Source organism: Anguilla anguilla, chromosome 17 (assembly GCF_013347855.1).
Source record: "Anguilla anguilla isolate fAngAng1 chromosome 17, fAngAng1.pri, whole genome shotgun sequence".
Lineage (NCBI taxonomy): Eukaryota > Metazoa > Chordata > Actinopteri > Anguilliformes > Anguillidae > Anguilla > Anguilla anguilla.
Window position 1 is genome coordinate 820,682 of NC_049217.1, and position 27,993 is coordinate 848,674.

The following is a 27,993-nucleotide window of genomic DNA, read 5'->3' on the forward strand; positions in this document are numbered from 1 at the left end:
AAAAACATAATTAAGAATAAAAGTTACTGATAATACAACTTTATATCAGTTGTTAAGACCAAGACGCTCATATCATTAATCAACTGTTGAAGTCGGAGCAACTGGAAGGAATTGTAGTTTAACTCAAAAATAACAGGACTGAATGTAGCGGTTCGTCTTTTTTTTTTGACCATTTATGTGATCTTATGTTTTGATTACACATTATACAAAGAGTGGCCTTTCCATAATAAATTGCCAAGTACAGGTCTTCTTTGTTCCGAAAAGTTTGGCGCCAAGATGTTAGGTGACTGTGCAAAGTCACAGTACCTAGCAAGCTACAGCAGAATTTTAGCATGCTAAAAGTACGGGAGTGTAAACTAAGCAAGACGTCACTGTGATAATGGATTTTTACAACTTAGGCATGTCATAGATCTAAAAGCATTTACTACCCTAAAAGACAAAATTATACTCTACATACTCACAATGATTTTCATAGAACTGCTACACTCCACAATTTACTTACCATCATTTTGTCACAATTTTCAGATTATGGAGAATCCTTCCTTGTGCATGCATTGTCTAAAACTGCAAGCCAAGAACGCGGCTGTCTAAAATTCATTAACCCCACACTGCACCACCTCACACCCACCCCACACTACACCACCTCTCACCCACCCCACACTGCACCACCTCTCATTCTACCCCACACTGCACCACCTCTCACCCCACCCCACACAACACCACCTCTCACCCACCCCACACTGCACCACCTCTCATTCTACCCCACACTGCACCACCTCTCACCCCACCCCACACTGCACCACCTCTCATTCTACCCCACACTGCACCACCTCTCACCCCACCCCACACTACACCACCTCTCACCCACCCCACACTGCACCACCTCTCACCCACCCCACACTGCACCACCTCACACCCACCCCACACTGCACCAACTCTCACCCACCCCACACTGCACCACCTCTCACCCCACCCCACACTACACCACCTCTCATTCTACCCCAAACTGCACCACCTCTCACCCACCCCACACTGCACCACCTCACACCTACCCCACACTGCACCACCTCTCACCCCACCCCACACTACACCACCTCTCACCCACCCCACACTGCACCACCTCTCATTCTACCCCACACTGCACCACCTCACACCCCACCCCACACTGCACCACCTCTCACCCCACCCCACACTGCACCACCTCTCACCCACCACACACTGCACTGCCTTACACCCACCCCACACTACACCACCTCTCATCCACCTCACACTGCATCACCTCTCACCCCACCCCACACTACACCACCTCTCACCCACCGCACACTGCACTGCCTTACACCCACCCCACACTGCACAGCCCCTCACCCCACAGTGCACTACCTCTCACTCACCCCACACTGCACCACCTCCAACCCACCCCACACTGCACCACCTCTCATCCACCCCACACTGCACCACCTCTCACCCCACCCCACACTGCACCACTTCTCACCCCCCCCACCCTCACAGATGGAAATCTCTGTCAACCAAACTTCTCTCCTTCATTTAAAATGCCTATTTTTATTGAGTTCCCACCATTTTTTGCCAATTCCTGGAATTGATTCATATTTAGAATGTTTCCTTCTCTGCTTTTGTTTATTTTTTCTGAATATTTTGAGATCCATAACACCATGCATACTTTCACCTGATGGGGAAGGCTCTCTTGTTCTGCCCTGCTCCCAATATGTCTAATGATATCAAGTAATACATTCTATTTTAATGTACCTTTCATATTTTATTATTGTATTATTACTTTTTGATTGATTTGTATTCTATATTTGTGACCAAAATTTCAGTTTGAGCAAACAGAAAAGCCATGGCAATTAAAAAAGAGTTTGTTCTGTGGTATAACAACGACAACAACAACAACAACAACAACAACAACAACAATAATAATAATAATAATAATAATAATAATAATATAGCCATCACCAAAAACTCATGAAATGGACTGCAATTTCAAAAGCATTTGTTATTTTTGTTCTCATACTGACACAAATAATTCTTTAGAGGAAATAAGGTCCAAAAAAATCCCATTTATTTAAATGTATTCAACAAATTTTTAAGACAAAATAATATTTGCAAAACCAATGTATTTAATCTACAAGCTGTTTGCATATCTCTGATCACTCGAAAGCTGCTCCACCTCTTTCTGCTTGCTGAATGAAATATATTTGATGAAGCCTTTTAGCTGAATGAAATATATTTGATGAAGCCTTTGGGCTGAATAAAATATATTTGATAAATCCTTTGAGCTGAATGAAATATATTTGATAAAGCCTTTGAGCTGAATAAAATATATTTGATAAATCCTTTGAGCTGAATGAAATATATTTGATAAAGCCTTTGATCTGAATGAAATATACTTGATAAAGCCTTTGATCTGAATGAAACATATTTGATAAAGCCTTTGAAAGTACATTTGAAAGTAATGAAAGGAGCAATGGCACATGCACACACAAAAAACACAAACACACATGAAGAATACACATATATGCATGCACACGTGCACACACACATACATGTACAGATGCACACACAATCACATACACACACACATCCGCACATGCACACACACACGTGCGCGCGCACACACACATAAATGTACAGATGCACACGTGGTCACACACACACGTGTACACACGCACGCCTGCACACACGTTCAGATGCACACATGGTCACATACACATCCACATACGTACGCACGCGTACACACACACACACGGTCGCATGCACACACACACACACATATGCACGTACACGCACACACACACATACAGATGCACACATGGTCGCATGCACACACACACACACGTACAGATGCACACGCAGTCACATGCACACACACACACAAACATACAGATGCAGGCATGCACTGTTGCATACACACACATGCACACACTTGCACACACACACACACATACAGATGCACACGTGGTCGCATACACACACACAAACGTACAGATGCATGCATGCACGGTTGCATACACACACACACACACACACACACACACACATCATGAGATCTAATTCCTTGATCAGTGTGCTTAGTGTTAAAGGCTTAAACCTTCAGGCATGAATAAACGCTAGCAGAATGCATCTTTCAGACAGTATGCAGCCTATGATTGCTGTGTGCTAGGGTTGCAACCATGTTGGGTCTTAGTTTCAAGTGCCATCATTGTCTGAAGCTTATAAGTTACATCATTACAAGAACAATACTGTCAAGGATTTATACATCAAATGTTAACATCTATTGTATATGAAGTCTCCCACAAACCCATTCGGTAGTTCTGCATTAGACACAACAAACAGGTCCAAACCTCAAATAGAAAGGCCAGGACTGATGGGCAAGACTTGGCCCTTGTTAAAATAAAGTCTGGAAAAAAGGAGTTCCCGTTATGTTTCCCTCAGTTTTTCGTAACCAACATTCAGCTATGACATCATGTGTTCACAGGAGACAAGACAAGGACAATACGGATCCAAGAGGTGGCCCTGTGTCCAGTGTAAAATGGGAAACGTGTGTCCCCTCTGCAACACTGCCACGCACGTTACTCAATCTTAAGGGTCCAGATCTGAAGCTCCGTCTAATCCCCAGCCACAAAAATGATTGTGCTAAAGAAACAGGTTATTCCCACAAGAGACCAAGAAGCAGAGGAATTAGAGGCAATGACTTTCACCTCCTCATTTAACATGTCTGGACATATTAATACACCAATACATTAAGTAGTATACAATAATACAAACACATCTCAGTAAATCAATTGAGCGTGGGATGAAATACTTATGTCCCTTTTTGCGTTTGAAAAGAAAACAGCTGACTTTTTTTTCTCAAAACCAAAAGCAGAGCTGAGAAAAATGGAAAATATCTGGGTGTCAGCGTACAGTGTCTGACCAGGATGAACCGCAACACTGGACTTCCCGCCATTTTGTTGGAGAGAGAGGCCGATGGAGCAGGTGTAGAGAGCCGGGCTGAGAGTCTCACAGAGGCCTGCCTTCAGTCCGCGTACAGGATGAACCCAGAGAAGGTGCTGTACTTGTTGCTGTTCCCCCCGTGGGCCTTTCCGCCGTCCAGCTTGATGTAGACCTCGTCCCCGGTGTCCAGGTGCAGGATGACGCTGTTGCTGGCGTAGTCGTAGTTCTGGTCTGCATCCTGAGCGATGGCACTGGCTCGCACCTGGGGGGGGGGGGGGGGGGTCAGCAGGTCAGACTCAGAACGCAGATCTCCAGAGATCTTTCACCTGATAATCGCACACTTACTGCAGAGCCACTGCTCAGATTCTCAGAGTGAATCACTTTTCAATCATTCCTTGTGTGCTAGAGTTGAATCACTTGTATGAATCACTCACCTTAGACCTGCCTTGAGAGGACAGGACATATTGGTAAAGCCCTGAACAATAGGGGATGTTTATGGTTCTGAAAGGTACTGCTGTCGGCAGGCTTCTGCAAGGCCTGGGTGAACTGTAGCATGTATCTAATTATGCACCTGCTCCCCTTAAAAAGCGCTCCCTCTCTCTCTCTCTCGCTCTCTCTCTCTCTCTCTCTCTTTCCCCTAAGACTCTTTACTCTTATACTCTTCCTCTTTGATAGTAAGTGAAAAGTAACTGAACTTTTAATTGATTTTGAATTTATATAATTCATCAAGGTCTTGAGATTAAATGAACTTCACCTAAAAACATTAAACGAGCATGAACAACTTCAGCCCAGAAATTGGAATTGGAACCTACAAAATTAAGTGGTCTTTAAAATGCTTTTTTTTATGTATGCTGTGTCCAACTAAGTGCTTAATACCCAGAGAAGAATGCTTTATGTCCTGCATGACATAAGAGAGAATAGTCTGAAAAATTATGACATCATTCTCTGTATTTGAATTTCAGAGGCCATAATACTATGCAGACCTGGGTCAAATAACTATTTGACCCAGGTCTGGTACAATGTCTTCTCATATAGAAATACAGTATCACAACAAAAACGTTTTCAATGAAAAAATGTTTTCAAAAGTTACTCACACATACAAAGCACTGTCTATAACTCATTAACTAAAACTTCCAAAATATAGGCCTGCCATTAAAAGGATTGATATCAAAATGAGTTACAACAAACAATATTGATATTATAGCTCACACAAATTAAACAAGCTATATTCCAAAGTGATGTTTCCTAAATTTTTAAATGTAACTTGGCCCTGTGTTTTTTCATCTTACCATCTGAAGAGAAAGTGGTCATTCAAACTTCATGTGTCGCATTATGTGTCGAAAGTGTAGCGTAACTAGCTAATAGTTTAGGTTAGCTAATGTAGGTAGTGTTTGAAAGAATAAATTACTTTGCTAAGCTCCTCCAAATGAGTAACATGAGTGTATGAGGATGAGTGTGCTTAGTTAGGGTTAGGGAATGTCAGTATGAGGGTGCGTAGTTAGGGTTGGGGAGTGTCAGTATGAGGGTGCTTAGTTAGGGTTAGGGAGTGTCAGTATGAGTGTGCTTAGTTAGGGTTAGGGAGTGTCAGTATGAGGGTGCTTAGTTAGGGTTAGGGAGTGTCAGTATGAGGGTGCTTAGTTAGGGTTAGGGAGTGTCAGTATGAGTGTGCTTAGTTAGGGTTAGGGAGTGTCAGTATGAGGGTGCTTAGTTAGGGTTAGGGAGTGTCAGTATGAGGGTGCTTAGTTAGGGTTAGGGAGTGTCAGTATGAGTGTGCTTAGTTAGGGTTGGGGAGTGTCAGTATGAGGGTGCTTAGTTAGGGTTAGGGAGTGTCAGTATGAGTGTGCTTAGTTAGGGTTAGGGGTTCGGGTTCGGGAGCCTCAGTATGAGTGTGCTTGGGTAGGGTTAGGGGTTAGGGTTAGGGAGTGTCAGTATGAGTGTGCTTAGTTGGGGTTAGGGTTGGGGTTAGGGAGACTCAGTATAAGTGTGCTTAGTTAGGATTAGGGTTAGGGAGTGTCAGTATGAGTGTGCTTAGTTAGGGTTAGGGAGTGTCAGCATGAGTGTGCTTAGTTATCGTTAGGGAGCCTCAGTATGAGTGTGCTTAGTTAGGGTTAGGGTTGGGGTTAGTGTTAGGGAGACTCAGTATAAGTGTGCTTAGTTAGGGTTAGGGAGTGTCAGTATGAGTGTGCTTAGTTGGGGTTAGGGTTAGGGAGCGTCAGTATGAGTGTGCTTAGTTGGGGTTAGGGTTAGGGAGCGTCAGTATGAGTGTGCTTAGTTATCGTTAGGGAGCCTCAGTACGAGTGTGCTTAGTTAGGATTAGGGTTGGGGTTAGTGTTAGGGAGCGTCAGTATGAGTGTGCTTAGTTGGGGTTAGGGTTAGGGAGCGTCAGTATGAGTGTGCTTAGTTATCATTAGGGAGCCTCAGTATGAGTGTGCTTAGTTAGGATTAGGGTTGGGGTTAGTGTTAGGGAGCGTCAGTATGAGTGTGCTTAGTTGGGGTTAGGGTTAGGGAGCGTCAGTATGAGTGTGCTTAGTTAGGGTTAGGGAGCGTCACTATGAGTGTGCTTAGTTAGGATTAGGGTTGGGGTTAGTGTTAGGGAGCCTCAGTATGAGTGTGCTTAGTTAGGGTTGGGGTTAGGGAGTGTCAGTATGAGTGTGCTTAGTTAGGGTGTGTCAGTATGAGTGTGCTTAGTTAGGATTAGGGTTGGGGTTAGTGTTAGGGAGCCTTAGTATGAGTGTGCTTAGTTAAGGTTGGGGTTAGGGTTAGGGAGTGTCAGTATTAGTGTGCTTAGTTAGGGTTAGGGTTGGGGTTAGGGTTGGGGTTAGATCTGTGGCTCAGCAGGTCAGCTGTGTGTACTGTGCAGAGCACTGAATGTTCCAAACACACAGCAGGCCTGTCTTTGTTACATTTAATTAGCCTAATTGGTTATCGAAATGGAGACTAATAAGTCATAGCTTATAGGTACCCTACTTAACACTTGATACAATATTGTTCAAACCTAGGTCAGGGTGGAGCACAAATGTACTACAATTCATGCTCTTGTGCCACAATGTGGTTAATTACATTTGGATTGAATGAATGGGCTCAATTGTGACTAATTAAGCTACATAATAGTTTCATGATGTCGCTTCTGTAAAGCAACATTATGCTCTTCTTATTGACAGGGCAATTAACCATTATTGTTACATATCCACAGCAGCGTTAGCATAGGGAACAGTGGCTGAGTGTTCTCAAAGGATGTGAATACTGCCATTAATTCCTAGGAGCTTCTAAATGTGTTAAGACTCTCCCCTTCCTTTTAAATTCAGATTACTTCATTGTTCTGAAGTGTTTACGTCTCATTTTATTCACTAAAACCAACTAAACTGATTTTATTCCAAGCCCAGCATGTTTAGAGAATGCAGATTTCTGACTATGCTCACTGGGCAAGGAGGGTCGTACCAGTTTTCTGGATTTCATGCAAACTTCTGCTCTTAATTATCACAAAAATATCTTGACAAGCCTGTGGATGACAGCTGCATGCCATGGATGTCACATGACCATATGCCATGGATGTCACATGGCCGTATGCCATGGGTGTCACATGGCCGCATGCCATGGATGTCACACGGACATTACCAAACTTCAAGGGTGAAAGGCAGAGCTGCCAAGCGCATTGGGAGGTTATAAAGGCACCGAGCATCTGGGAGAAGAGGAATGGCTGGGCTGCAGAGTTCGTTTCTCGAGTCTCATCCCAGGTGATATCTGACATCAATGAAACGCATGGTGAAATGGTTAAAATGCATTATGATGCTTGCACAGTCTGGAAGATAACACAGGTAACAAGCAAGTTTTTTCAATACAAATGACAACAGTAAAAAAGATGTCCTGCCAACTGTCTTGACATAATTTGCCTGTGGAGGCTTGTTTGAAGTGTCATAAATGTACGTGTTGTGACTCTGCACCTTGCAGATGAGTGTATCAGTTTCCCCATGCACCTTGCAGATGAGTATATCAGTTTCCTCATGCACCTTGCAGATGAGTATATCAGTTTCCCCATGCACCTTGCAGATGAGTATATCAGTTTCTCCATGCACCTTACAGATGAGTATATCACTTTCCCCATGCACCTTGCAGATGAGTATATCAGTTTCCCCATGCACCTTGCAGATGAGTATAACAGTTTCCCCATGCACCTTGCAGATGAGTATATCAGTTTCCCAATGAAAAAAGTTCTCCTGAAGAATCCTTGGTGCTGGCTCATCATCAAATCGCCAGGATGCTATGGCACTGACGCACTGATAACTGAGAAAATGCAGCTGATCTATCTATAATGAAATAAAACTCTTTCCACACTAGAGCACCAGTATTACGTTACATTGTCATCGGAGTCTGATAAAGTGTGATCTTGATCTGTAAAGCCATACCAATGACAAACATGTTTGAACATGCAAAGTTTTGTTTGGGACTTCTTAGATATTTTTAATACCTTTTTGGCACTGGAGGACCAACTAATATCAATATTTAACAGAATTTCACCTATTTTTACACAACTATTTTAATTTTGAATTTTGGTAAATAGTAGATTTGATATTCAGGAATGTGATCTTGGTATTAACTCCATTTCGACTGGATAGTGGTTTTGCAATGCTTCTGGCCTCTCGAGCAAGAGAAAAACATGTATCTCAAGCCCAAATAGGCTGACATTTATTTTTCTTAAACCAGCCTCTATGAAAATGTAGGACGTGCTTCTGTGTCTAGAAACCAACTAGAAACTGAGTTGGACACAGTGTAATTCACCACCACCTAAAATTTGCATCAGTGGCTAAACTCGTTTCAAAAAGCCATGCCCAAACTTAAAATAGGCTTATTTTAATACAATCTGCTTTAGTGAATCACAAAGAGAAAGCAAGGTAACACAAAAGAAAATAACAAAAGATTCTACTCACCAGGAAGTTATGCTGTCTACCCTGATCTCAATGTAATACAATATTTTGAAGAGAAATATTGGCACTTACATTACATGGCCAAAAGTATGTGGATATGTGACATCCAACATCTCATCCAAATTATGGGCATTATTATGGAGTTGGTCCACCCTTTACTACTATAATGACCTCCACTTTTCTGGGAAGGCTTTATACTACATGTTGGAGCATTGCTGCAGGGACTTGCTTTCATTCAGCCAGAAGAGCACTGGTTTGGTCGAGCACTCATTGGGCGATTAGGCCTGGCTCGCCATTGGCTTTCCAACTGATCCCAAAGGTGTTGGATGGGGTTGAGGTCAGGCCAGTCAAGTTCTTCCACACCGTTTTTGATAAAAAAAATTAAAAAAACATTTCTAAATGGACTTGGGGGCATTGCCATGCTGAAATAGAAAGGGGCCTTACCCAAACTGTTGGGGAAGCACAGAATCATCTAGAATGTGATTTTATGCTGTAGCATTAAGATTTGCTTTCACTGGAACTAAGGGGCCTAGCCCAAACTATACACAACAGCCCCAGTGCATGGGTTTCCAAATAATTTTGGTCATACTGTGTACATACCCCCATAAAAAAAGTATTTACCCACTTCCTGATTTCATCTATTATTGCTTATTTGTCACCAGGGCTTGACAACTTTCTGGCTCAGCAGCCACTGTAGCCAGTGGCTTTCCAATGTCACTAGACACTCAGAATTTTCACCAGATAAACCAATTTTTTAAAAATTAAAAAATTACATTATATTGGGGAATGTAATTGCATGGAATGTAACTGCACTTGTATGGACAGAACATTCCATTTGAACAGAAACTATTATTGCTATCTTACCTGAGTAAACTGTGTGTGTGTGTGTGTGTGTGTGTGTGTGTGTGAGAGAGAGAGAGAGAGAGAGAGAGAGAGAGGGTAGACAAATCAGTTTTAATCACTAGACTACACTTAAAAGCAGAACCTACAATAAAGGCTGTCTTTAAATGATAATTTAACTTATAAAACCTGCAATATATTGCCATGAGTTGCCATCAATATTCTCCAAGTGTTAGTGCAGAGAACAAAGAATACAGTACATGTATACACAATTTTACATAATAGCAATAACATGGCAAGCCGTTTTAGCTTTAATTCATTTCTAGAGGATATCGCAAATTCAAATTCTAACTAGTTAGAATGCAAATTCTTGATATCAGAAATTCAATTGTAACTAGTTATAATGTGTATTTCTGATATCATAAATATCAGAAAATGAATATTATTGATATCGGAAATCATATTTTAACTAGTCAGATTGAAAACGTTTTTCTCATCATTTCAATGGAAGTTGGAATTTCACCTAGTTAAAAAGCCAATTTCTGATATCATAAAATCAATTACTGATATCAACAATATAATTTAAACTACTTAAAATACCTATTTCTGATATCATGAATTCAGTTTTAACTAGTTAAAATTGGAATTTTTGATATCAATAATAGAATTCCAACTAGTTTTAATTACAATGTCCAATTTTAACTAGTTAAAATACAACTCTTGATATCAAGAATTTCTACTTTAACTAGTTATAATTTAATTCTTGATATCAAAAAAGATAGGTCCCATTGAAATGAATGGGGAAAACACTTGAATTTTAACTAATTACAATTGAATTTCTGATATCAAGAATTTGCATTCTAACTAGTTAGAACTGTATTTGTGATATCCTCTAGAAATGAATTAAAGCTAAAATGGCTTGCCATACAATTAAACGTGAAAATTTGCGATGTTAATCAAAATTATTTTATTACTCGCCTATAGCGAGGAGAACTGGCTATATTGGATGGTATTGAGCATCGTGTGAATATAATATGCTTATATTAATTTAATAATGCCAGCATTGAAGCTCTGCAGATGGACTTTTTTTTTTTTTGTTTTGTTTTTTTTTTTTTTACTTTTAAAAAAAAATTGCAATTGCAAAATACCATTGGCAGCAAGAGTGGGCAGTGTAGGCTCATGCAGCATATGCCACAGGGTTAAACTGAACCCTGCAACAAACCTGCTTTCTTCTTTTCTTTTTGTGCTACTGAATAAACAAAAGCAACTCCGAAATTATGGAAGTCCATCTGTCAAAGTTTATGCTCCTTTGCCAAGCTTTTGCTGTTTTTTGTGCTTAGTGAAGTAATTGTTGTCACTTCCCTGTTTTCCGATCACAACTGCAGAATCTGAATCTGTGCTCTCCACTGGCATGCAGTGTCTAAACATAACATTACATTTATTTGGCAGACACTTTTATCCAAATGAATGGTTTCAGATCATTGACAAAATTCAGTATTAGACAAAGGGAACCAGTCAAAACAAAACACATTTTTATAAATATTATTTAATTTATTTTATGAAAAAGTTTTCTAACACCCATATCACCCATTCGAAAAAGTAATTCCCCCCTAATTGGTTGCACCACATAGCAGATATAACTGCGACCAAATTTTTCTATATAATTTTATATGATTCTTTCACATTGCTGTAGACAAATTTTAGCCCACTCTTCTTTGCTGAACTGCTTTAATTTAGACAAAATGGTAAATTTTCTAGCATGAACTGCTGGCTTCAGGCCTGCCACAGCATCATTACTGGGTTCAAGTCTAGGCCACTCCAAAACTTTAATTCTGTCTCTTTTTAGCCATTCAGACGTGGACTTGGTCTTTCGGGTTTGGATCATTGTCATGTTGCATGACCCTATTACACTTCAGCTTCGGCTAATGGACTGACTCCTTAAGAATTTTCTGGTACAGGGCAGAATTCTTGGTTCCTTCAATAATGGCAAGTCATCCAGGTCCCGAGGCAGCAAAGCATCCCCATGCCATCACACTACCACCACCATGTTTGACTGTTGTTATGATGTTCTTACTGTGAAATGCAGTTTTTTTTTCCTCCGCCTCCACTCAAAATCTGTGAGCCAGCTGTTCTAAATGACAAGCACCACATGCCAGTCACATTACATCATCAGCGTACAACAGATGACCCTGTAGCGTCGCTCAGTCTGGACTGCTGCACAATGAACACAGCGTTCAGTTCAATTCAATTCAAAGAACTTTATTTATCCGTTTGGAAGTTCACTTGGGAAACAGCATCAGTGCACACACACACACATAACAGGGCAGACAGTAAACACAACAAATAGACAGCACACAATGCAGCTTAAACGCACATTTGAAAAAAATCTGAGAGCAGTTATGTCCGGTAGGCTCGGATAACCAGACTGACTCAGCTCAGGAATTCAGGAGCCGGACAGAGGTGGGCACAAACCTTGATGTGGCCCGTTTGCTTTTGAATGCTAGGGATCTGTGTCTGCGGCCTAATGGAGCAGTGCAGAGTGTGTGTCCAAGACTATCTGTGAGCCTTTGCTCCTTGTCCGTTTGTTGCCAAACGGTTCTTGGTCTTGGTTCTTCTATTACTGCTGATTCTGATGATCATATGAAGTGAGTTCAGATGGACCCTGCTCATTGCTCCAAACCAGGCTGTTATGTTGAGGGTGAGGATGGATTTAATGAAGCACTTGTTGAAGGCCTGTAAGACGGATCTGATTGATTGAACCTGGACTTTATGGAGTTTTCTGAGAAAAAAAGTGTTGTTGACATTCAGGGATGATTACACTGTTTACCTTTAAGGTGAGTTTGTGGTCAATGGTGGTGCCAAGGCATCCCTCAACCCTCTCAGGGCTGAGATGGTGGAATGTCCATGGTGATAGTCAATGGCCAGTTCTTTGGCCTTGTGAATACTGAGGAACATTTGTAAGGTCCCAAATGATCAGATGCAGATGTTGGTTGACATCCATTTGAAGCAGTTTTTGTGCCACCAGGTGAGGCTCAACCTTACTGAAGGCGCTTAAGAAATCCACATAGATCAACCTGACGTAGGCCTTGTGCTTCTCTATGTGGATATAAGCAGCATACACCAGTGACAGAACTGCATCCTCGACTCCCGTATGTTATGTTTATAAAAACTGCAGTGGGTTGGTGTGCTTGCCTACCTCCTCCAATACGCTGGGAGAGAACACGATCCTGTCAGGTCCAGGTGATTTGTTTGGGTTTATTCTCTTGAAAACGCATTCCTCTTTCACAGGTGAGCGACATGGCAGTCAGGTCAGAGATGAGCTCCTCCCTCTCCAGTGTAAAGCTATGCTGGTCGAACCTGCAGTGGAAACTTCAGCTTTCCACCCTGCTGACGCAGTGTTCTGCCTTGGAGTTAGATATGATGGGGTTTTAGGAGGGATCTGCCAGGGTCATATCATGTCGCCAGTGATGTGTTAGTATCACATTAGTGCATTCATATCAGGGGAGTATCCACCTCTTGTCAGGCATTAAACAGATGGATGGATGGATGGATGGATGGATAGATAGATTATTTGTAGTTAAAAGATGGCATATATAAACACTGTGCCATGTACCTATGCAAGCAAATATAGTAATCTACAAGTTCTTATTTATGTACTTTTCACCAGCCAACCAACCCCACACTAAAAACTTTGCATACACAAAACTGTGCTTGCGCAGTACAGCAGCTTGGTTTTCTTGCGGAAACATTATTCAACGAGTCATACATTTTCAATTTATACAGACTAAGAAGGTTTGAGACACATTTCAGACTCAATAACTTCAAACAATGGTAGTACTCTTGCCACTCTTGCCATTCCCACCCTTAATGAAGGTTATTGTACACTAAAAAACATACTTCTTAGCACAGAGGCACTTATCAAAAACAGCAAGGGTTTTCTAAGTACTCCTGGGAAAGATTCCCACCCGTGTTCTCTCAACCTGCCACTTCATTCTCCAGTTAAATTTGTTTAATACTTCTGTCCTCTCCTCTATGTTGAATACTTCTGTCCTGAGCAGAGTGAATTCGCATGTCCACAACATGGGGGATGAAGTGGACAACATTATTTATTCGCTTCCCCTATTTCTTGCATCAACTTTGTTTGAAAATTCTTCGGTAACACAAGCTTGACTGAAAAAATGCTGGAGTACAACGTTTGTCTAAAAAGTAACTAAAAAGTTATGAGAACTATCTTAAATTTACATTAATTCATCTTTAAAACCAACCCGTCAATTTAATATGAAAAGTTTCAATAAAAATCCAACAGAACTGAGAAACCCAACTATAACTTTATAAATATGTACGGTATGAAATTAAACACACGAGAGTATTTTTTAATATGAATATGTTCTCAATGGCTACATTTGGGCTGCTCTGAGACACGGGCTGTGTTTGCACATCCGTATGAGACTCGCTAGATTTAATCTGGAAGGTAAACAGTGTGGCTCACTGATCTCCATGGCAACGCAGAGCCAAACAGAGCCGCTTCCCTTCGTGGGTTCCGCACACTATTATCAGCTTCCATATGTAAAAAATACACAGTATCACCTGTTACCATAATCTATCTACAGAAAGTAATGCAGCATTTATGGTTAATAATAATAATAGTACTGACTATTTACTTTACATTGACAATTTGACCAAACATTTGACTGAAATATTTAAATTACGGTGCATTTTTTGTACACACTTTGCACATCAGAAAATAAAAAATACTGAAGCTTTATAATGAAACAGGTATGTGTGTCTTTCAGTGGGAGTGTCAGTGTGATGGTGATAATAATAATAATAATAATAATGAAACAAATTGTTAATGATAACATTAACACTGCAGTATCAATGATTAATAAAGCAATAATAACTACACTGCACATCATTTACATTAAAAAAATACAAAGTAATTATTCATCTAACATACTCAATTATATATATATATCATAAATACTAAATATTACCAAACAACATTACTGAACAAGACATTTAGAAAGGGCAGGCTTTCCACATTTCCCCATTGCAGGTTTGAATTTGCACTGTTGCTATGTTACACTCCCCATGGTACAATCTCAAAAGTTATGATCTTAAATGAAGTTCAAAGCTTCCCCCGTCTCCTTCTTAATGATACGTTTATATATATTAATACCAACTAACCAACAAAGTATTTCTTAAACATTAATAATGCAGCTAATAACTTTGAGCATTAATACGACATGGTAATCTAAAGTGTGACCAGTCGTGTTCTGCTGAAAGACTGCAGTACCTCAAGCCAAATACTCCTTCAGTACTTACATTAAACGCGATACGTTTTAGAGTTTCAGGAAGATATTTTGTTTTATCTGATGTAATCATGATAGTTGGGGTCAGCCTGCAAAAACACATGTTTTACCATTTCCATTTGGAATGGTTATTGATTGATGAGTCAAACAAAATATTTTCTATTTTTGTACATAATCAGTGCCATAATCATTGTGTCTGAAATAAATATGTTTTGCTAATGTACTTCAGTACTACCGGAAAACATGCAACATTGAGTTTGGGTAAAATCCATGGAACATCAAAATTCAGCCTATTTTTTTTTTTTTTTTGTCATGTATAGCTTGTGTGAAGATGGAGAAACTATATAAATAAAAAATGTAATTAATCTTTTAAAAAAAATTTTAGGGAAGGTGGCCTTTAAGGAAACTATAGGTCAACAGAGCCATTTTGCACACATTCTAGGATAACTAAAAGAGATTTCTTAGTTTTCTTTTGTGTCAAGGCTGGTTTTGTGCATCGATATCCAGTCCACTGTTTGTATTTGCTAGTATGCTGTAGGGGTTTTAATATTGACACGAGGAAAACAGAGGTACATGTGAGTTTGAGTTTGCATATATGCACATTGACTGAGGTGTGATGTTGAAACAATACCCTGTACTCTGGAGACTGATTGAGAGACAGCAATGGTTTAAAGAACAGTGCAGTCGTTGAACTTGGGGGAGTGCCATTCCCTTTGTATACTGAAATTCAAAAGCCACCCCCTTGTTAAGGGGGGGGGGGGATTCTGTAAAACATAATGATTCACATAAATTAAAATAAATTAATTAAAATATTCACAGGAGAAAAGAAAATCTTTCCTGTCGACTGGACATTTTCACATGATTGGCTTTTTTCACATGTGACTGACTTTTTCAAATGTGAACCACAATTTTCACATGTGAAAACAAACCATGTGACTTGAAATAGCATAGGTTTCTTTTTCCAGCTCTCTTTCCAGTTCACATGTTTCTTACCTTTATGTTAATACACAAGAGCACAGTACCTCTATGACAGACACAGCATCATTTCATGTGTTTCAACAACTTGCAAATGTCCACTGATTTCTGTTTTTACATCCCACAGCAAGACTGCAGTACCTCAAGCCAAATACTCCTTCAGTACTTACATTAAACGCGATACGTTTTAGAGTTTCAGGAAGATATTTTGTTTTATCTGATGTAATCATGATAGTTGGGGTCAGCCTGCAAAAACACATGTTTTACCATTTCCATTTGGAATGGTTATTGATTGATGAGTCAAACAAAATATTTTCTATTTTTGTACATAATCAGTGCCATAATCATTGTGTCTGAAATAAATATGTTTTGCTAATGTACTTCAGTACTACCGGAAAACATGCAACATTGAGTTTGGGTAAAATCCATGGAACATCAAAATTCAGCCTATTTTTTTTTTTTTTTTGTCATGTATAGCTTGTGTGAAGATGGAGAAACTATATAAGGGAAAGTGGTGTTGTACAGTGTGCCACTATTAGAACACTGTAGTGCAGTAGGTAGTGTTCTGGATTCATGGCCTAAGGGCTGTGTTTTCAAATCCCATCTGAATAACTTCTGCTGATGCTATAAATTTTAGTGTGTTGATAATGTTGCCGTGCTGTGGCACTGCAGACAAATAGCATGCCTAAAGCACACACTTACCTACAGTGTGCACGTAGACTGCCCGACACTTACCTACAGTGTGCACATAAACTGCCCTACACTTACCTACAGTGTGCACATAGACTGCTCTACACTTACCTACAGTGTGCACATAGACTGCCCGACACTTACCTACAGTGTGCACATAAACTGCCCTACACTTACCTACAGTGTGCACATAGACTGCTCTACACTTACCTACAGTGTGCACATAGACTGCTCTACACTTACCTACAGTGTGCACGTAGACTGCCCGACACTTACCTACAGTGTGCACATAAACTGCCCTACACTTACCTACAGTGTGCACATAGACTGCTCTACACTTACCTACAGTGTGCACATAGACTGCTCTACACTTACCTACAGTGTGCACATAAACTGCCCTACACTTACCTACAGTGTGCACATAAACTGCCCTACACTTACCTACAGTGTGCACATAGACTGCTCTACACTTACCTACAGTGTGCACATAAACTGCCCTACACTTACCTACAGTGTGCACATAAACTGCCCTACACTTACCTACAGTGTGCACATAGACTGTCCTATACTTACCTACAGTGTGCAGATAAACCGCTCTACACTTACCTACAGTGTGCACATAAACTGCTCTACACTTACCTACAGTGTGCACATAGACTGCTCTACACTTACCTACAGTGTGCACATAAACTGCCCTACACTTACCTACAGTGTGCACATAAACTGCCCTACACTTACCTACAGTGTGCACATAGACTGCCCTATACTTACCTACAGTGTGCAGATAAACTGCTCTACATTTACCTACAGTGTGCACATAAACTGCTCTACACTTACCTACAGTGTGCACGTAGACTGCTCTACACTCTAATAATATCTTTGCATTTATATAGTACCATTCTGAATGCTCAAAGTGCTTTACAGTCAGAGGGAACTCACCTCACCCACCACCAATGTGTAGCACCCACCTGGGTGATGCACGACAGCCATTTTGCGCCAGAAAGCTAATCACATATTAGCGAAGGTGAAGAGGGAGAGAACATATTTTAGCCAATTACATCTGGGGATGATTTTGGTGGCAGTTTGCGAGAGCCAGATCTGGGATTTAGCCAGGACACCAGAGAACCCCCTACTCTTTGCGATAAGTGTCATGGGATCTTTAATGACCACAGTGAGTCAGGACCTCGGTTTACCTTACAGTGTGCTGCAGAGGTTCTTACATTGTGCTGCAGAGACTCTTAAGCCGGGCACCCACCGCACGCGTATCGGCCGCGAGCGCACTACGCGCGTATTACGCTCGTAACTGAAGCGTAGTTGAAGTACTGTTATTACAACGGCAGCGGGCGACGTCGTCTCCACCAGATGCGAACGCGTCGCGTACCGGCTGCGAAGCTCGCGCGACACAAGCGAACTGAAGCGTAGTTTTTCGCTTCTGTTCTATTTTTTCGGCTTGTCGCGCGTCACGTTGGCCTGTTTATACACAGAAATATGCTCTAAAATGCTAGGTATACATGCTCTGATTTATATTTCATTCTTATATTACTGGGGGTGTGTCCCTAGTTACCTCCCAGATATTTTTTAAGCAGCTAAAAAAATACAAGCCTTTTCGTTTTGTAAAAATAAATAAATAACTGGAACCTGGGGGAAAGGCAAACTTAGTTTCGCTGTCTTATTTTGCGGAGGGGGTGGGGTAAATTTGAAAATACACCACAGAAAGACGTAGGCTATTGAGTGACGTAAAAGGGAATGCACCGAGCAGCGGTTTGTTAGCTCGAGTATTGGAAGATAGTTTTTAACCAACCATTGCTCAGCCTATTTGACTTCTCCGATGTCTTCGTTCGCCGTGCTTTCAAAAAGGGCTTATTAATAAAAATCAGATAATCCACAGAGCTTTAAAAAAATCAGATTATTTAGTGGTCTTGCCGATGAAAATGCACCTATTTTATAAATGAAGTTGTAAGCAAGCCTTTATTGCACTTGTACTTCAAAGCTTCCGGTGTTCATGGCGTTGTGGTGTTCATATCCCTTCAAGATTAAAACTGTTACTGACTTTTTCATGATTAGCTGATTTTACTAAATCTGATCCTATAAATGTTTTGACGTGAATGGCAAGACAACACGGGAATTCCCAATGGTTGATTACGGATTATTTATTATTATTATGATCATTACATATTCTTCATGAAATTGGCACGCTTGTTAACCAAGCAAATAAATTAATACAGTTTGAGATTGATTGTTATGCAGGCTACGTTGCGATTTAAGTTTATGGTACTTCTTGAAAGCGTTTACTTTCTCACGTAGGCTATTTACGAGTTAACGAAATATTACCAAATTAACAAACTGAAAAAGGTCTCTCACCAAAGTATTCACTTAACCCATAATCAACAGTCGTGAACAAACGTGAAATGCACGATGTAAAAGCCCACTGCAGACTGCGAGAGCTACTAGGAATATATAGCTTTTACGCAAGCCTTTGCGCGACACAAACGGAACCAGTGGAGACACCCTACGCGTCGCGCCGTGCTGCTTCGCCCTGCTGTTTACGCGACGCATACGCGACGCGTGCGGTGGGTGCCCGGCTTTACAGTGTGCTACAGACTTTGACAGTGTGCTGCAGAGACACTTACAGTGTGCTACAGAGTCTCTTACAGTGTGCTGCAGAGGCTCTTACAGTGTGCTGCAGAGGCTCTTACAGTGTGCTACAGTCTCTTACAGTGTGCTACAGAGACTCTTACAGTGTGCTACAGAGGCTCTTACAGTGTGCTACAGACTTTTACAGTATGCTGCAGAGACACTTAAAGTGTGCTACAGACTCTTACAGTGTGCTGCAGAGACTCTTACAGTGTGCTACAGACTTTTACAGTGTGCTGCAGAGACTCTTACAGTGTGCTACAGACTTTTACAGTATGCTGCAGAGACACTTAAAGTGTGCTACAGACTCTTACAGTGTGCTGCAGAGACTCTTACAGTGTGCTACAGACTCTTACAGTGTGCTGCAGAGACTCTTACAGTGTGCTACAGACTCTTACAGTGTGCTGCAGAGACTCTTACAGTGTGCTACAGAGTCTCTTACAGTGTGCTACAGAGACTCTTACAGTGTGCTACAGAGTCTCTTACAGTGTGCTACAGAGACTCTTACAGTGTGCTACAGACTCTTACAGTGTGCTACAAAGACTCATACAGTGTGCTACAGACTCTCACAGTGTGCTGCAGAGACTTTTACAGTGTGCTACAAACTCCTACAGTGTGCTACAAAGACTCATACAGTGTGCTATAGACTCTCACAGTGTGCTACAGAGACTCTTACAGTGTGCTACAGACTCTTACAGTGTGCTTCAGAGACTCTTACAATGTGCTGCAGAGACTCTTACAGTGTGCTCCAGACTCTTACAGTGTGCTCCAGACTCTTACAGTGTGCTACAAAGACTCTTACAGTGTGCTGCAAAGACTCTTACAGTGTGCTGCAGAGGTTCATACAGTGTGCTACAGACTCTTACAGTGTGCTACAGAGACTCTTACAGTGTGCTACAGACTCTTACAGTGTGCTACAGAGACTCTTACAGTGTGCTACAGACTCTTACAGTGTGCTGCAGAGACTCTTACAGTGTGCTACAGAGACTCTTACGGTGTGCTGCAGAGGCTCTTACAGTGTGCTACAGAGACTCATACAGTGTGCTACAGAGACTCATACAGTGTGCTACAGAGACTCATACAGTGTGCTGCAGAGACTCATACAGTGTGCTACAGAGACTCTCACAGTGTGCGGCAGAGTCTCTTACAGTGTGCTAGAGAGGCTACTCCACACTACTTCATGATAAAAAGAAGATTACTTATAAACATTTTTGTGGCTCTGGACAGCTGACAGAGACACTCACTGACATTAGATTTCTCAAGCAGATCTGAATATTTCTCTGTTTCTCTCATTATACATAGGTGTTATGTAGGCTTCAAGGCAAGATCCTATAAAATCAGTGATGAATTATTAGCATTATTAATATATGTGTTAAATTAGTTTGGCTGATTTCATGTATATGACTAAAAGTATCTGGACACCCTTGGTCTGGGGCTGTTTTTCATGGTTTGGGCTAGGCCCCTTATTTTCAGCAAAGCCAAAACTTAATCCAATGACATTCTAGATGATTCTCTGCTTCCCCAACAGCTTGGTGATGGTCTTCTCCTGATTTCAGGGCACACAGCGAGGTCCATATAGAAACAGTTTTGTCAAGAACGGTGTATACCAACTTGACCCAACTTGACTGGCCTGCACAGAGCCCTGACCTCAACCCCATCCAACACCTTTGGCATTAATTTATACGCCAACTGCAAGACAGACCTAATCGCCCAATCAGTGTTCGACCTCATTAATGGTCTTCTGGCTGAATGAAAGCAAATCCCTACTGCAATGATCCAACATCCAGTATACAGCCTTCCCAGAAGAGCAGAGGTTGTTATAGCAGCAAAGGGTGGACCACCTCCATATTAATGTCCATAATTGTGGATGAATGTCAGGTATCAACATACTTTTTTCCATGTTGTGTATATTTTTGGTTGGATTTGCGTATATATACCATTCTAAAGAAGAGGGAGACATCAGGCTTTTGGATGGATGGAACTAAAACTCACTGAAATGTCCAGAGATTAATACAGTGGCTTTGGCAGTGTTGTCGTTCATAATTAAACCCTGATGTTCTCAAAAATCCATACCAAAGTTCTGCTGGAATAGTTATTTTAGTCCATATGCTGTTTATATGCGTTATACTTTTAGAGTGTTTCTAAATAATATGCACTGCACAAGCTGAACAGATGTGTGAAAATCCACCAGATGAGATGGCCTGTTGTGTCTTTGAGACATGATGCATGATGGGAGGGGGATACAATTCATATTGTGCAGTGTTTTTTTACATTTCGAAAACCTCACCAATAAACTAATTATGGCACCCGCCCACCATTATTTATAACGGCCAGCTAGGCCTGGCTTCTGCGACCTGTTGGAATTTCAGACAAATGTGTTTCACTACCTAATGGCCCTGCTTCCTAAGCAGGCTTCCAGTAATGTTCCATTTGACAGAGTATCAAATCTAACGTCCAATTATACATCACATTCAGGCTAAAGCACTGATTTTGTGCCATCTCACTGGGGAACACACAAAGTGCCATTCATTATGTGAGCTCTGCGACTCCATCTGGTTCTGTTAAAGGATCTTTCAGTTTAAATGAGTTATGGGTTGCCAGTTAGCAAGCCAATCCATTCTGTTTTCACATGGGCTGAGGCCACTGTTTTAGATCCACCAGTCTCTCAGAGTGTCCTTCAACAGTTTATTTTCTTCAGCTGTCCTTACAATGGTGCTATCCTGTTTCCCTATATACATAAATGTATTAAAGATGGCCAATTTTATGTTTAGAAATAATAAGACATTGCATCATGTAGTCTTTCTTTGTTACATTCTTTGTGTCATACACTGTGTGATACAGTTCAAAATGCAATTGCAAATATAACTGAAAACAGTGATTCCCAGCATCAAGCAAGCCACAAGTGATAATTTGTAAACACACAGAATATATGATGGTATGCGCCAACTTCAAAAACCAGTGATTTTAAGTGAATTTTCTTTTTCAAAATAGGGACCTCTATATGAATCTATACACCAAATTTCATCACATTAGGTCAAGCCATTAATGATTTGTATGCACCTGTGAGAAGCCAAACCCTCTCAAAATTAACTGGCTTATCCTTTCGCAATAAAACCACAAACAATAATACCTGTATAGAGGCTGGTCTGTAAAGATGCAGCATAACAATTAATTTGTGTAATGGTCCATTTTTGTAAGATCAAAAGCATTTAAGTCTTTTTCAAAAAAGAAAAGGCACATGTGGGGCACTCATAAATCTATACCTCGTGACGAGAGGGACCTACATACCAAGTTACTGTCTAAGCTTGTGAAGCAGAAACGATTTTATGTGTACACTATAGCACCACCAGGTGTCCAATATGGCCCATATTTTACAGCATCCAAGAGCTCAGACATCCAAACAAGCCAGCCTCAGACTTATCAGATAAAAGGTATGTGGGATCAATATGGGCAAATAAAAATGAACAAAAACAGTAGGGTTCCAGTACTTAAAGGGCTTGGGCCCCTAAAAATGCTTAATATTTTACTATAGCCAAGGCTGGAGAGGGAACCAGTTCTGTTTCAATTCAGTTTATTTGAAAGTCAATTAATGGCCTGAAAAATGTCCATAATGTTCCAATGAATGAAGTGAATGGAGGCGCTGGAACAGGCAGGCTGGCCTGCATTTCAGTTAAACTACGCAGAAATAGCAGCTGCTCAAGGCTGCTAGCATCGCGGCACGCCAACGACTGAAGTGGCACAGGGGACACGTTGAACACCGAGCCTGAATGAACAGGGGAAGGGAGAAGAGAAAAGGAAAGGAATGAACAGAGGAGAATAGGCGGGAAGCGAAAGAGAGTGGGGAAGGGATCGGGAGATTTATAAAGGGGCAGGGAGAGAGAGGAGGGAGTGAGCAGGGGTGGCGATAATTGCTGGGGAAGAGTTGTGCACAGGAACTTATTAAAGGCAGGAGGAGGCGTGATTACTCACCCCAGGCCCCCAGAGACAATGACGCTAACATCATCAGTTTTAATTAAGCCGGAAATGCGGCTCAGATTAATAAGAGTATTATAAAGGAACTTAAGAAGAAATACATACAGATTCTGGCTCCAGTTCAAAGTTTTTAAATTACAATTAAGCAGACTGCCTAAACAAAACTTTCTTTCCCAGGCGCACAGAAATTGGTTTGGCTTCATTAAACGGCCTCGTCTCCCTGGGTGTCTGGGCACCGTGAATGCACATAATGGGAACTCGCTGGATTATTTCCTAACTGACAAAAAGCAGCCTGTGAAATGCAGCGGCGATGCCATACGAAGTGTATTGCTGCGTTGAACAAAAAAAGAAAAAATGGCCGCTGACTATCAAGAAGGGATTTTGTGTATGAAACCAGCCAAGGTGATTCACTCATCTACAGGAAGCCTCTGAGGATGTGTTTGTGTGGGTAGACCCTCCCTCTGAGGATATGTCTGTGCGGGTAGACCCTCTGTGGATGTGTCTGTGCGGATAGACCCTCCCTATGAGGATGTGTCTGTGCGGGTAGACCCTCTGAGGATGTGTCTATGTGGGGAGACCCTCTGAGGATGTGTCTGTGCGGGTAGACCCTCTGTGGGTGTGTCTGTGTGGGTAGACCCTCTGAGGATGTGTCTGTGCGGGTAGACCCTCTGAGGATGTGTCTGTGCTGGGGAGACCCACTGAGGATGTGTCTGTGCTGGGGAGACCCACTGAGGATGTGTCTGTGTGGGGAGACCCTCTGAGGATGTGTCTGTGTGGGGAGACCCTCTGAGGATGTGTCTGTGCGGATAGACCCTCTGTGGATGTGTGTCTGCGGGTAGACCCTCTGTGGATGTGTGTCTGCGGGTAGACGCTCTGTGGATGTGTGTCTGCGGGTAGACCCTCTGAGGATGTGTCTGTGTGGGTAGACCCTCTGAGGATGTGGGCAGGGGTGAAGTGTGACTGACAGCTGGCTGCGAGGGCCGAGTGTTTGAACATAGACTGCCATAGATGATAAAACACCCTGTGCTATGTGTGTGCCTGTCCACAGCTTCCCGCATAGGGGCCATATCCTTCACTCTCCCGAGAATGAGATACGCAGCACTTCGTTTCAGGGCCAGTGGCTTTTCCTCTTTCTTCATCAATGACACATGGCAAGGCCCACCACATTAACTGTCATGACAGACAAGTCAGGAGGCCTTCACAACCTCTAAAACTCACAGCACCTATCTGACTTCTCTCTCTCTTTCAAGGATAAACAAACAGCTGTGCTCTTTCCTGTGCTGCGTTCACATCACAAAATCAAAAAAGTATGCCTTGTGAAACCGTTAATCAGTAGAATATTACACTGTGGAAATGTACATACTACTCTTACATTTTCAACAATGTTTGGCATTGCATTAATGTAGATGAACTATACATACTTGTCTGTTTTAAGACTTCACACCAAGTGCAGTTATTTTACATAAAGCAGAGCTGTTACTGTTATTCAGGTAGAGGAATGTATGAGCTCAACCCACAAACAGAAAACAGCCTGCAGCAATATTTTAAAATTTGTCCATCTGGGTGGCAAACATGTAGAACTGGCAACACCGCTGCCAGAAGCCTGCAGTGGTGGGATGCACTATGAAACTGCCTGTGTCGCTGTGGGCATCACATCATCACACTGGTTACATATACTAACACTGTCAAAATGGTTATTAGCTTTACCCCAGTGTGTACACTAAACACTGTTGCCATTCATTATATTCAGAAAAATCTTCCACATACTCTATATTGCAGACAAACAAGACAGTCATCTCATTCACTTCTTCCGTTCTCATTTTCTTCTTAACTACAGGAAGTTCCCCTTTGTTTCCATTGCTTATTGAAACTACTGTATCTTGTCACGTCCCTGAATGAATTTTCAGGAGGTGCATCAAACTGGGGTGTTTCAGATTCAGTGGAAAACAGAACTTTCTATGGCAAGAATACAGAGCTGACAATGCAGTTACTGTACAATACCGTCTGTGCAACCATGCTGTAGCAAGCCAGCTCAATTAATAATGTTTATGATATTTATCCAAGTGCTACTTTCGCTGAGTCAAAAGAGTGTGGTAACAAACTCTCAGCCTTTTTTTTAAAAAAAGGCTGCTCAACCCATTTGATTATTTGTTTTGATGGATCTCTCACTAGCCGCTTTCAAAGTCACTTAGATCTTTTCCTCTCGCCGTCTTGATCCAAAATCAAGGTAAACTGGGCTCAGCATTTTTATACATGTGACAGAGTATGATAGGATGTTAAATGCTTAATTGTATCACGCAGTGTACCATGGAAGCATCTGCATTCGTTATGTTCTCCACTCATTTATTGAGGTTTTTCCTTTAATTTGTCACCAGTCTGTGTGTGTGTGTATATATATATATAATATACAGTGCTTTGAAAAAGTATTTGCCCCCTAGTTTTCTCTTATTGTCTTATCTCTCTATTATTGCATATTTGTCACATTGAATGATTTCAGATTTTTAGGCAAAATGTCATATTAGACAAATGGAAACTGAGAGAACATAAACCACATTTTAAAAATGATTTTATAATTTAATGAAATAGTTATCAAATACCCATGTCACCGATGAGAATAAGTAACTGTCCCCTTAACTGCTTGCACCACCATCAATACTGCAACCAAACGCTTCCTGAAATTATTAATCAGGCTTTCACGTTGCTGTGGAGGAATTTCAGCACACTCTTCTTTGCAGAACTGCTTTAATTTAGACTAATTTGTACGTTTTCGTACCCTGCCTCAGCACTCCTATCCGACCCAAGTCAGGACTTTTTGCACTGTAGTTTATTTTAGTGCATTTCCAGCATATTCCATTAGGTTAGGGTGTATTTTTGGTTAGGGTAAATGTTCCCAGCACACACATATGTCCACTTTTTTGGATGTCCCTTTAACATTATTTTTAAGTCACAAAAAACACTGCAGGAACAGCTTTCAATAAAAAGTTGTTTTCCTAAAGATTTTGAATTGTGGATGGTAATTTAAGTTAATTTTATCAAGAATTTTATCAATTTCAGTACTCAGAATTTTCTTAAAAGGAATTTGACATGTTTACTCCATTATGTTTTCCAAGACTAAATAACCACCAGGGGATGCAACATATCTGGAATATTTCTGTGACCGAGCATGTTTAGAATAATTAAATGTTTCAAAATATTTTCCTGTTCTTGGACCATTCTTGTCATAATGATATCTCACAACCAAATGGAAATATAACCTCAATCTTCACCAACATTCTGGAAAAAAACATTAACTGAGTTGATGGTTCTATGCAAACTCATGGAGTTGTGTATTTTGTGTTTCCATGACAGCAAACACTTCCCAGGATTTCATACTACCATGATGTGTGGAATGAAGGGCTCTGCTGGTCCTGAAGAGCCTGTTGTTTTGTAGTTTCCTTCTTAGAATCAACAATCAACTCATACCCAGTAAACCAGATAAGCTGATTTAACTGTGTAATCAGGTGCTTTAATCGAGTAGTTAAATACTGAGTAACAACAAACACCAGCTGGAGATTGGTAATGTGGTAGATTTATGGCTGTGGTTTGAAATCTCAAGTCAGTTACACCGGCAATCAAAGATTAGGACATGTCACTATACCATAAGAGTACACAGTTTGTGACACAAAGTTCTTGAAATGGGGAACAATAAGTGCCGGTACTCATAAGGGCAAAGCGTAGAAGACCCCGACCGGCACACCGGTCTCTTCCAGCCCACTCGAAACACTGGCTACACAGATCTCTAAAGCGACTGTTTGAGCGACCCAAGTTAAAATGAGTGAACGGTGTTTGTCCAGCATAAATCCAACTGCAATTTTATCCACCACCTTCAAATATCCTGTGATGACAGTCTGGTTGCTCAGGCAACATCACTGCCTTTGATGAAAGGGCATGCAATAGAGAGTGTCTGCCTCTTCCTTCAGGTACAGGTATTTCATTTCAATTACTTTTCACACAGAATTATTAAGTTATAGAAGCACAGAGAAATGCTTTTTTTCCCCTTCAAATTGGCAGTTTTTATGAATTTGAAGTATTTCAAATGATATTGTATTGTAAGGGAACAGTATTGTAAGGTATGAGGTTTGTTGTGTTCTGTTCAGAAGGTCCATGTATCATTAACAGTTTTAATGGTAGATATGGGTAGGATGTTCAACAAGTGGCAACAGAAGTGTAAACCACAAAGCCAAAAAGCATGTGACGATGTGATTCATTTCTGTTTATTGAAAAAAAAGTTTTTTTTTTGTTCTGGGGCAGGAAGACTTTTTGCAATTGCATGATGATCTTGGTGCAGTTGACGGTGGTGAAACAAATACCTATAATTCTGTTCAGATTTAAAGATTTTTTTCCTACAGAAAAATATCGATGGGGCAATATTCGCAAGTATAAAGAACGGCGCTGGAGGCTTAATTCAATGTGCAGAAAAACGGTTTGTAACGCTCACTGTGACGCGGAATGGAGCTTGAAACCTAGCCTGTAGGAAACTACTGTACATGCATAAAATCACGTGTGATCTAAAGACCAAAAAAAAAAATCTGCCATACATGGTTTTTTTTTTGCCATACAGGCTATCATCTATGAGAATCTATGAGAATTAGTTAAGTCAAATACGGCTTCCCTTGAGAAATAAACGACCTGATACATATTCTACGCTGCCCTTTTAA

At 41.0% G+C, this 27,993-nt stretch overlaps 1 protein-coding gene across 1 annotated transcript in view; it reads right to left on the bottom strand.

The window, feature by feature from the left end:
* Positions 1–2,938: 2,938 nt before the first annotated feature.
* The window catches only part of LOC118216280 (C1q-related factor-like), a 28,025-nt gene continuing 2,970 nt past the window's right edge, over positions 2,939–27,993 (bottom strand). Inside the window, exon 2 of the mRNA XM_035397366.1 lies at positions 2,939–4,213. Coding sequence (XP_035253257.1) covers positions 4,034–4,213 — 180 coding nt within the window. The 3' untranslated portion in view covers positions 2,939–4,033. The remainder of the gene's footprint in view (positions 4,214–27,993) is intronic.